This window comes from Oncorhynchus mykiss, chromosome 10, assembly GCF_013265735.2.
Source record: "Oncorhynchus mykiss isolate Arlee chromosome 10, USDA_OmykA_1.1, whole genome shotgun sequence".
NCBI lineage: Eukaryota > Metazoa > Chordata > Actinopteri > Salmoniformes > Salmonidae > Oncorhynchus > Oncorhynchus mykiss.
Window position 1 is genome coordinate 87,046,726 of NC_048574.1, and position 12,539 is coordinate 87,059,264.

The 12,539-nt window shown below is 43.2% G+C and overlaps 2 protein-coding genes across 5 annotated transcripts in view; both read left to right on the forward strand.

Moving 5' to 3' along the window:
- The window catches only part of LOC110511479 (kelch-like protein 5), a 46,467-nt gene extending 39,820 nt beyond the window's left edge, over positions 1-6,647 (forward strand). For all 4 annotated transcript variants that reach the window (XM_036934401.1, XM_036934400.1, XM_036934398.1 and 1 more), the window contains one exon: positions 5,779-6,647. In XM_036934401.1, the coding sequence (XP_036790296.1) occupies positions 5,779-5,835 (57 nt within the window). In that variant the 3' untranslated portion in view covers positions 5,836-6,647. The remainder of the gene's footprint in view (positions 1-5,778) is intronic.
- Positions 6,648-11,026: 4,379 nt separating this feature from the next.
- Positions 11,027-12,539, forward strand: part of LOC110516832 (WD repeat-containing protein 19-like) — a 71,898-nt gene continuing 70,385 nt past the window's right edge. Inside the window, exons 1-2 of the mRNA XM_036934402.1 lie at positions 11,027-11,184; positions 12,279-12,370. Of these exons, the coding sequence (XP_036790297.1) occupies positions 11,179-11,184; positions 12,279-12,370 (98 nt within the window). The 5' untranslated portion in view covers positions 11,027-11,178. The remainder of the gene's footprint in view (positions 11,185-12,278; positions 12,371-12,539) is intronic.

Genomic DNA, 12,539 nt, shown 5'->3' on the forward strand with positions numbered 1-12,539 from the left:
AATAACTCTACCCCCTGGTTATTATCTCTCCATAGTCACTTTAATAACTCTACCCCCTGGTTATTATCTATCTAATAACTCTACCCCCTGGTTATTATCTATCTAATAACTATACCCCCTGGTTATTATCTATCTAATAACTCTACCCCCTGGTTATTATCTATCCATAGTCACTTTAATAACTCTACCCCCTGGTTGTTATCTATCCATAGTCACTTTAATAACTCTACTCCCTGGTTATTATCTATCTAATAACTCTACCCCCTGGTTATTATCTATCCATAGTCACTTTAATAACTCTACCCCCTGGTTATTATCTATCCATAGTCACTTTAATAACTCTACCCCCTGGTTATTATCTATCCATAGTCACTTTAATAACTCTACTCTCTGGTTATTATCTACCCATAGCCACTTTAATAACTCTACCCCCTGGTTATTATCTATCCATAGTCACTTTAATAGCTCCACCCCCTGGTTATTATCTATCCATAGTCACTTTAATAGCTCCACCCCTTGGTTATTATCTATCCATAGCCACTTTAATAACTCCACCCCCTGGTTATTATCTATCCATAGTCACTTTAATAACTCCACCCCCTGGTTATTATCTATCCATAGCCACTTTAATAACTCCACCCCCTGGTTATCTATCCATAGCCACTTTAATAGCTCCACCCCCTGGTTATTATCTATCCATAGCCACTTTAATAGCTCCACCCCCTGGTTATTATCTATCCATAGCCACTTTAATAGCTCCACTCCCTGGTTATTATCTATCCATAGCCACTTTAATGGCTCCACCCCCTGGTTATTATCTATCCATAGCCACTTTAATAGCTCCACTCCCTGGTTATTATCTATCCATAGCCACTTTAATGGCTCCACCCCCTGGTTATTATCTATCCATAGCCACTTTAATAGCTCCACTCCCTGGTTATTATCTATCCATAGCCACTTTAATGGCTCCACCCCCTGGTTATTATCTATCCATAGCCACTTTAATAGCTCCACTCCCTGGTTATTATCTATCCATAGCCACTTTAATGGCTCCACCCCCTGGTTATTATCTATCCATAGCCACTTTAATAACTCCACCCCCTGGTTATTATTTATCCATAGCCACTTTAATAACTCTACCCCCTGGTTATTATCTATCCATAGTCACTTTAAAAGCTCCACCCCCTGGTTATTATCTACCCATAGCCACTTTAATAGCTCCACCCCCTGGTTATTATCTATCCATAGTCTACTACACCTGTTGTATTCAGCATTTCACTGTAAGGTCTACTACACCTGTTGTATTCAACATTTCACTGTGAGGTCTACTACACCTGTTGTATTCAGCATTTCACTGTAAGGTCTACTACACCTGTTGTATTCAGCATTTCACTGTGAGGTCTACTACACCTGTTGTATTCAGCATTTCACTGTAAGGTCTACTACACCTGTTGTATTCAGCATTTCACTGTCAGGTCTACTACACCTGTTGTATTCAGCATTTCACTGTCAGGTCTACTACACCTGTTGTATTCAGCATTTCACTGTCAGGTCTACTACACCTGTTGTATTCAGCATTTCACTGTGAGGTCTACTACACCTGTTGTATTCAGCATTTCACTGTAAGGTCTACTACACCTGTTGTATTCAGCATTTCACTGTCAGGTCTACTACACCTGTTGTATTCAGCATTTCACTGTAAGGTCTACTACACCTGTTGTATTCAGCATTTCACTGTCAGGTCTACTACACCTGTTGTATTCAGCATTTCACTGTGAGGTCTACTACACCTGTTGTATTCAGCATTTCACTGTAAGGTCTACTACACCTGTTGTCTTCAGCATTTCACTGTGAGGTCTACTACACCTGTTGTATTCAGCATTTCACTGTCAGGTCTACTACACCTGTTGTATTCGGCATTTCACTGTCAGGTCTACTACACCTGTTGTATTCAGCATTTCACTGTCAGGTCTACTACATCTGTTGTATTCAGCATTTCACTGTGAGGTCTACTACACCTGTTGTATTCAGCATTTCACTGTGAGGTCTACTACACCTGTTGTATTCAGCATTTCACTGTCAGGTCTACTACACCTGTTGTATTCAGCATTTCACTGTCAGGTCTACTACACCTGTTGTATTCAGCATTTCACTGTGAGGTCTACTACACCTGTTGTAATTCAGCATTTCACTGTAAGGTCTACTACACCTGTTGTATTCAGCATTTCACTGTAAGGTCTACTACACCTGTTGTATTCAGCATTTCACTGTGAGGTCTACCTACACCTGTTGTATTCAGCATTTCACTGTGAGGTCTACCTACACCTGTTGTATTCAGCATTTCACTGTGAGGTCTACTACACCTGTTGTATTCAGCATTTCACTGTGAGGTCTACTACACCTGTTGTATTCAGCATTTCACTGTGAGGTCTACTACACCTGTTGTATTCAGCATTTCACTGTAAGGTCTACTACACCTGTTGTATTCAGCATTTCACTGTGAGGTCTACTACACCTGTTGTATTCAGCATTTCACTGTCAGGTCTACTACACCTGTTGTATTCAGCATTTCACTGTGAGGTCTACTACACCTGTTGTATTCAGCATTTCACTGTGAGGTCTACTACACCTGTTGTATTCAGCATTTCACTGTGAGGTCTACTACACCTGTTGTATTCAGCATTTCACTGTGAGGTCTACTACACCTGTTGTATTCAGCATTTCACTGTCAGGTCTACTACACCTGTTGTATTCAGCATTTCACTGTGAGGTCTACTACACCTGTTGTATTCATCATTTCACTGTAAGGTCTACTACACCTGTTGTATTCAGCATTTCACTGTGAGGTCTACTACACCTGTTGTATTCAGCATTTCACTGTAAGGTCTACTACACCTGTTGTATTCAGCATTTCACTGTAAGGTCTACTACACCTGTTGTGTTCAGCATTTCACTGTCAGGTCTACTACACCTGTTGTATTCAGCATTTCACTGTCAGGTCTACTACACCTGTTGTATTCAGCATTTCACTGTGAGGTCTACTACACCTGTTGTATTCAGCATTTCACTGTCAGGTCCACTACACCTGTTGTATTCAGCATTTCACTGTCAGGTCTACTACACCTGTTGTATTCAGCATTTCACTGTGAGGTCTACTACACCTGTTGTATTCAGCATTTCACTGTGAGGTCTACTACACCTGTTGTATTCAGCATTTCCCTGTGAGGTCTACTACACCTGTTGTATTCAGCATTTCACTGTCAGGTCTACTACACCTGTTGTATTCAGCATTTCACTGTGAGGTTCTACTACACCTGTTGTATTCAGCATTTCACTGTGAGGTCTACTACACCTGTTGTATTCAGCATTTCACTGTGAGGTCTACTACACCTGTTGTATTCAGCATTTCACTGTGAGGTCTAGCTACACCTGTTGTATTCAGCATTTCACTGTCAGGTCTACTACACCTGTTGCATTCAGCATTTCACTGTGAGGTCTACTACACCTGTTGTATTCAGCATTTCACTGTGAGGTCTACTACACCTGTTGTATTCAGCATTTCACTGTGAGGTCTACTACACCTGTTGTATTCAGCATTTCACTGTGAGGTCTACTACACCTGTTGTATTCAGCATTTCACTGTCAGGTCTACTACACCTGTTGTATTCAGCATTTCACTGTGAGGTCTACTACACCTGTTGTATTCAGCATTTCACTGTGAGGTCTACTACACCTGTTGTATTCAGCATTTCACTGTAAGGTCTACTACACCTGTTGTATTCAGCATTTCACTGTCAGGTCTACTACACCTGTTGTATTCAGCATTTCACTGTAAGGTCTACTACACCTGTTGTATTCAGCATTTCACTGTGAGGTCTACTACACCTGTTGTATTCAGCATTTCACTGTCAGGTCTACTACACCTGTTGTATTCAGCATTTCACTGTGAGGTCTACTACACCTGTTGTATTCAGCATTTCACTGTGAGGTCTACTACACCTGTTGTATTCAGCATTTCACTGTAAGGTCTACTACACCTGTTGTATTCAGCATTTCACTGTAAGGTCTACTACACCTGTTGTATTCAGCATTTCACTGTGAGGTCTACTACACCTGTTGTATTCAGCATTTCACTGTGAGGTGTACTACACCTGTTGTATTCAGCATTTCACTGTCAGGTCTACTACACCTGTTGTATTCAGCATTTCACTGTCAGGTCTACTACACCTGTTGTATTCAGCATTTCACTGTCAGGTCTACTACACCTGTTGTATTCAGCATTTCACTGTAAGGTCTACTACACCTGTTGTATTCAGCATTTCACTGTCAGGTCTACTACACCTGTTGTATTCAGCATTTCACTGTAAGGTCTACTACACCTGTTGTATTCAGCATTTCACTGTCAGGTCTACTACACCTGTTGTATTCAGCATTTCACTGTCAGGTCTACTACACCTGTTGTATTCAGCATTTCACTGTGAGGTCTACTACACCTGTTGTATTCAGCATTTCACTGTCAGGTCTACTACACCTGTTGTATTCAGCATTTCACTGTCAGGTCTACTACACCTGTTGTATTCAGCATTTCACTGTGAGGTCTACTACACCTGTTGTATTCAGCATTTCACTGTAAGGTCTACCTACACCTGTTGTATTCAGCATTTCACTGTGAGGTCTACTACACCTGTTGTATTCAGCATTTCACTGTGAGGTCTACCTACACCTGTTGTATTCAGCATTTCACTGTGAGGTCTACTACACCTGTTGTAATTCAGCATTTCACTGTAAGGTCTACTACACCTGTTGTATTCAGCATTTCACTGTGAGGTCTACTACACCTGTTGTATTCAGCATTTCACTGTGAGGTCTACTACACCTGTTGTATTCAGCATTTCACTGTGAGGTCTACCTACACCTGTTGTATTCAGCATTTCACTGTGAGGTCTACTACACCTGTTGTATTCAGCATTTCACTGTGAGGTCTACTACACCTGTTGTATTCAGCATTTCACTGTCAGGTCTATTACACCTGTTGTATTCAGCATTTCACTGTGGTCTACTACACCTGTTGTATTCAGCATTTCACTGTCAGGTCTACTACACCTATTGTATTCAGCATTTCACTGTCAGGTCTACTACACCTGTTGTATTCAGCATTTCACTGTCAGGTCTACTACACCTGTTGTATTCAGCATTTCACTGTAAGGTCTACTACACCTGTTGTATTCAGCATTTCACAGTCAGGTCTACTACACCTGTTGTATTCAGCATTTCACTGTCAGGTCTACTACACCTGTTGTATTCAGCATTTCACTGTGAGGTCTACTACACCTGTTGTATTCAGCATTTCACTGTGAGGTCTACTACACCTGTTGTATTCAGCATTTCACTGTGAGGTCTACTACACCTGTTGTATTCAGCATTTCACTGTGAGGTCTACACCTGTTGTATTCAGCATTTCACTGTAAGGTCTACTACACCTGTTGTATTCAGCATTGCACTGTGAGGTCTACTACACCTGTTGTATTCATCATTTCACTGTGAGGTCTACTACACCTGTTGTATTCAGCATTTCACTGTCAGGTCTACTACACCTGTTGTATTCAGCATTTCACTGTCAGGTCTACTACACCTGTTGTATTCAGCATTTCACTGTCAGGTCTACTACACCTGTTGTATTCAGCATTTCACTGTCAGGTCTACCTACACCTGTTGTATTCGCCGCATGTGACAAATACAATTTGACTTGATTTGTTCCTTCCTGTGTTTTTCCTCTAGGTGGCTCCACTGTGTCTGGGCCGGGCTGGGGCCTGTGTGGTGGCTGTCAAACTGTGAACACTCACACACCTGAACAAACCTGAACACTCACACACCTGAATACACCTGAACACACCTGAACACTTTTTGGAACCTCCCCATTCCTCCTTGTCTCCAGGGTTACCTCCATTGGGAGTTTAACTGTAACATTCCACTAAAACCAGGAGGACATTATAGACATTTAGTTGGAGAGGAGATTACTGACTACAGATTGAAGAGCTCTCTCTCTCTGTCTCTCTCTCTCTCTGTCTCTCTCCTCCCCGCTCTCTCCTCTCCTCTCTCTCTGTCTGTCTCTCTCCTCCCCTCTCTGTCTCTCTCCTCCCCGCTCTCTCTCTGTCTCTCTCCTCCTGTCGGTGACGAATTTAGTCAGCCTGTCGGTGAGAGGAATTTAGTCAGCCTGTCGGTGTGAGGAATTTAGTCAGCCTGTCGGTGTGAGGAATTTAGTCAGCCTGTCGGTGAGGAATTCAGTCAGCCTGTCGGTGAGGAATTCAGTCAGCCTGTCTCTCTCTCTCTCTCTCTCTCTCTCTCTCCCTCCGTCTCTCTCTCTCATCCCTCCGTCTCTCCATCTCTCTCTCTCTCTCTGTGTCTCTCTCTCTCTCTCTCTCTCTCTCATCTCCTCTCTCTCATCTCCTCCCTCTCATTTGTCAGAGAGGAGATAGATTGTGTTTTGACATAATCAGTCCAAGTAGCAGACAGTGTTATTGGACTGTACTCTGACAGGAAGCTACTCAATTCACCTCAACTGCCTGAACAACAGATAAGAGCTGTGTGTGTGTGTGTGTGTGTGTGTGTGTGTGTGTGTTTTTAAAGAGAATATTCTGGTCTCCTGATCCCCTGCTGTTCTGTCCTCATTTCCGCTCACACACACACACACACACACCGCAACCCATCCCTGCATTTACAGAGCCGAGTATGAAGTGTAAAATGGAAAGTAGGAGTGTGTGTGTTCCAAGGCTCTGAGAGTGTCTCTGCTGTACACATAGTAAGAGAGAGAGAGCCAGGCTTCATGTCTACACTGACAGATCTAGGGGCCAACACAAGCCCCTTTACACACACACACACACACACACACACACAGATCCATTTAGTCAGACACTTCTGTTAAACAGTGGAAGTGTTTGGCCGTAGAGGAACTAAGACATTCCAATGGAAAACGATTCCTTTATTTCCTGTACTGTAACTATGTACCAGTCAGACGTACAACATGTGTGGTGCTGTTGTTATTTTCCCAGCGTATCTCTGGTCTCTTATATCATCACTGTGCTATAGTCGGTGTGTTAAGATGAGCTGAGTGAGAGACGGTGTAAATAACATAGAAGATCCTGTTACTACACAGCGGGGATGTACCCTCAAATGGCACCCTATTCCCTATAATGGTGCACTACTTTTGACCAAAGCCACACACAGTAGGGCACCATATATACCTCCCTCCCCTTCTCCCTCTCTCTCCCCTTCTACTCCCCCATCCCCTTCTCCCTCTTTCTTCCCCCTCCCCTTCTCCTTCTCTCGCCCCTTCTACTCCTCTCCCCCCGTCTCCCTCTCTTTCCCCCCCGTCTCCCTCTCTTTCCCCCCCGTCTCCCTCTCTTTCCCCCCCGTCTCCCTCTCTTTCCCCCCCGTCTCCCTCTCTTTCCCCCCCGTCTCCCTCTCTTTCCCCCCCGTCTCCCTCTCTTTCCCCCCCGTCTTCCTCTCTTTCCCCCCCGTCTCCCTCTCTTTCCCCCCCGTCTCCCTCTTTCCCCCCCGTCTTCCTCTCTCGCTCTCCCTCCCTCTCTCCCCTCCGTCTCATGTCCTACCCAGGGATGGATAAAGAAATGTATGATAATAAAACCATTTGTATTAAAATTCAGCCTCTGTCCTAAACTTGTGTGTATGTGTGTGTGTGTATATATATATATATATTGAGGTTGGGGATGTTTACACAGGAGTTGCTTTCCAAGACGACAGTGAATGTTCCTGATTGGAGGAGTTGCAGTTTTGACTGAAATCTATTTGAAAATCAAGACCTGAAAAATGATTGTCTAGAAATGATCAACAACCAATTTAACAGAGATGATCAACTACCAATTTAAGAGAGATTATCAACAACCAATTTAACAGAGATTATCAACTACCAATTTAACAGAGATGATCAACTACCAATTTAACAGAGATGATCAACTACCAATTTAACAGAGATTATCAACTACCAATTTAACAGAGATTATCAACTACCAATTTAACAGAGATTATCAACTACCAATTTAACAGAGATTATCAACTACCAATTTAACAGAGATTATCAACTACCAATTTAACAGAGATTGAATACATTTTTTTGGGGGGGTGGGGGTGGGGGGGGGGGGGGGGAGAGAATAATGGGGAAATGTTGCACAATCCACAATATTTTACCTGAACATTGTCACTCCCTGGACAGTGGAAGTCAAGGGTTCAATCTGAAGCCAGTGTGTGGAGTCCTGAACAAGGACAAGCATGTCAGTAATACATATGGGGCCTGTTTCCTGGACACAGATTGAGTCTAGTGCTGGACTAAAAAGCAGTAGCTGTTGCCTTGGCAGGAACCAATGGGGATCCATTATAAACCCCAGGAAGAGTAGCTGCTGCCTTGGCAGGAACTAATGGGGATCCATAATAAACCCCAGGAAGAGTAGCTGCTGCCTTGGCAGGAACCAATGGGGATCCATAAGAAACCCGCCTTGTCTTGGCAACAGCTAATGGGGATCCATAATAAACCCGCCTTGCCTTGGCAACAGCTAATGGGGATCCATAATAAACCCTAATGGGGATCCATAATAAACCCGCCTTGCCTTGGCAACAGCTAATGGGGATCCATAATAAACCCGCCTTGTCTTGGCAACAGCTAATGGGGATCCATAATAAACCCTAATGGGGATCCATAATAAACCCTAATGGGGATCCATAATAAACCCGCCTTGTCTTGGCAACAGCTAATGGGGATCCATAATAAACCCACCTTGTCTTGGCAACAGCTAATGGGGATCCATAATAAACCCTAATGGGGATCCATAATAAACCCTAATGGGGATCCATAATAAACCCGCCTTGCCTTGGCAGCAGCTAATGGGGATCCATAATAAACCCTAATGGGGATCCATAATAAACCCGCCTTGTCTTGGCAGCAGCTAATGGGGATCCATAATAAACCCTAATGGGGATCCATAATAAACCCACCTTGTCTTGGCAGCAGCTAATGGGGATCCATAATAAACCCTAATGGGGATCCATAATAAACCCTAATGGGGATCCATAATAAACCCTAATGGGGATCCATAATAAACCCTAATGGGGATCCATAATAAACCCGCCTTGTCTTGGCAGCAGCTAATGGGGATCCATAACAAATCCAGGTGCTGCCATCCAGGACCTCTATACCAGGCGGTGTCAGAGGAAGGTCCTAAGAATGTACTCCAGCCACACATGGACAGTTTCTCTCTGCTAACCCACGGCAAGTGGTACCGATGCACCAAGCCTGGAACCAACATGACCCTGAATAGCTTCTACACACGGGGCGGCAGGGTAGCCTCCTGGTTAGAACGTTGGACTAGTAACCGAAAAGTTGCAAGAATCTATCCTTTACCCCTACCTACAGTATACTGCTGTTACTGTCTATTATCTATCCTTTACCCCTACCTACAGTATACTGCTGTTACTGTCTATTACCTATCCTTTACCCCTACCTACAGTATACTGCTGTTACTGTCTATTATCTATCCTTTACCCCTACCTACAGTATACTGCTGTTACTGTCTATTATCTATCCTTTACCCCTACCTACAGTATACTGCTGTTACTGTCTATTATCTATCCTTTACCCCTACCTACAGTATACTGCTGTTACTGTCTATTATCTATCCTTTACCCCTACCTACAGTATACTGCTGTTACTGTCTATTATCTATCCTTTGCCCCTACCTACAGTATACTGCTGTTACTGTCTATTATCTATCCTTTACCCCTACCTACAGTATACTGCTGTTACTGTCTATTATATATCATTTACCCCTACCTACAGTACACTGCTGTTACTGTCTATTATCTACCTTTATGTACATACTGTATCTACCTCAATTACCTCGTGTATATAGCTAAGTTATTACCTAGTATCCCTGTATATGACCCAGTACTGGTACCCCGTGTATACAGCCATGTTATTACCTCGTACCCCTGTCATATGACTCAGTACTGGTACCCCGTGTATATAGCCATGTTATTACCTCGTACCCCTGTATGTGACTCAGTACTGGTACCCTGTGTATATAGCCATGTTATTACCTCATACCCCTGCACATCAACTCAGTACTGGTACCCCGTGTATATAGCTAAGTTATTACCTAGTACCCCTGTATGTGACTCAGTACTGGTACCCTGTGTATATAGCCAAGTTATTACCTCATACCCCTGGACATCACCTCAGTACAGGTACCCCGTGTATATAGCCATGGTATTACCTCATACCCCTGCACATCACCTCAGTACAGGTACCCCGTGTATATAGCCATGGTATTACCTCATACCCCTGCACATCACCTCAGTACAGGTACCCCATGTATATAGCCATGGTATTACCTCATACCCCTGCACATCAACTCAGTACTGGTACCCTGTGTATATAGCTAAGTTATTACCTAGTACCCCTGTATGTGACTCAGTACTGGTACTCTGTGTATATAGCCAAGTTATTACCTAGTACCCCTGGACATTGACTCAGTACAGGTACCCCGTGTATACAGCCATGTTATCCTTACTCATTGTGTATTATAACTTGTAGTATTATTTTTCTAATTTCTTTCTCTCTGCATTGTTGTCCACATATCAACATTTTGAGCCTGTTTCTCACTTATATGCATTTTGTTTTACAAGTGTAACTAATTATTAAATCAAATCAAATGTTATTTTTCATATGCTTCGTAAAACAGACTAAGTAAGCATTTCACTGTTATTCTACACCTGTTGTTTACGAAGCATGTGTGAGGAATACATTTGGTTGTAAATGAGATCTGTATTTCATTTTCAATATGTAATTATTAAGGGGGTATTGTGTGTGTGTGTATGGCTGAGATGATACATGTAAATCAATTTTGAAGTCAGGCTGTAAAACAACAAAATGTGGATTAATTCAAAACAGGTACGAATATTTTGTGAAGACCCATGTTTGTAAGTGAAACCCGGTATTTGACTGGCTGGTCCAAACAGGAAGACGCTCCAGAGCGGCGCTCATTGGCTGTTGCCATGACATCGCTTCGGTCGATATGCGGACGCTGAGGAGTGAAGCATTCTGGGATACGGACACAAATTTGCAGCGATGCTTTGGTGAAGATTTACTCAAGACTAAAACGCTCTACAAAAATGAAGGTATTGTTGCCTAGAAACAACACGGGTATAGTTATATAATATCTGTATATACTTACTTAAATCGGGTATTTCAATTGGCTACGCGTTTATATTTTGGTTGTGGTGTCCCCGAACCCAAATGTTGCTAATGTTAGCTGGCTAGCTAGCTAACGTTACCAGTAAGGCTACTTCTTGGCTAACTAATCATTTGCATCAAGTTAAACCACCTGTTACAAACTAGCTCCCTTTATTGGGACAGGGGATATCGGTAGCAGACTTGAGTGGGGAAAATACATCGATAAGAGGGACGTACCTGTACGGTGGAGTCGGGATTCGTACCCAGGCTGGGGGTGGTTATATGTTCTGTAGACCAGGGTTTCACCAACTCTATCCTGGAGCTTCCCCTCTGTGCACGTTTTGGGTTTGTACTACACAGCCGAGTCAAGCTTCCAGCTCATTATCAAGCAACCAGCTCATTATCAAGCTTCCAGCTCATTATCAAGTAACCAGCTCATTATCAAGCTTCCAGCTCATTATCAAGTAACCAGCTCATTATCAAGCTTCCAGCTCATTATCAAGTAACCAGCTCATTATCAATTAACCAGCTCATTATCAAGCTTCCAGCTCATTATCAAGTAACCAGCTCATTATCAAGCTTGCAGCTCATTATCAAGTAACCAGCTCATTATCAAGTAACCAGCTCATTATCAAGCTTGCAGCTCATTATCAAGTAACCAGCTCATGATCAAGCGTAGATTTTTTTTTGAACAAGCTGTGTCCAACAAGGGCAAAAACCAAAACGTGCACCCAGGGTGGTTCCAGGGACGGGCCTTGGGGAAACCCTGCTGTAGACTGCAGTGTTAAAGGGACCATCTGTAGAAACCCTGCTGTAGACTGCAGCGTTAAAGGGGAAGTCTGTAGGAACCCTGCTGTAGACTGCAGTGTTAAATGGGAAGTCTGTAGAAACTGAAACAGGCGGGGAGAATGCTCCGTTGTTTCTACTGATGATAAGTTCTTTAACCTTACCCACTAGACCAAATTATTCCTTCTCTCTCTCTCTTCTCTCTTCTCTCTTCTCTCTCTGTCTCTGTCTCGCTCTCTCTCTCTCTCTGCAGCGTGTTTTCACCCTCACAGACAGAGCTTGGTTGGGTTCCTGTCTCCAGTACAAATGGCAGAAGACCCTGGGGAACTACATCGCTGTCGCAGGGTGAGTTGTTGCTCTGATGGTTGCTGTTGTTATGTAAAGTCGCAGGTCTTCAGCATACATGTTATTATGGTGTAAAACTCCTGGTCCAGGGCGTTTAGTGGAGGTCTTCAGCATACATGTTATCATGGTGTAAAACTCCTGGTCCAGGGCGTTTAGTGGAGGTCTTCAA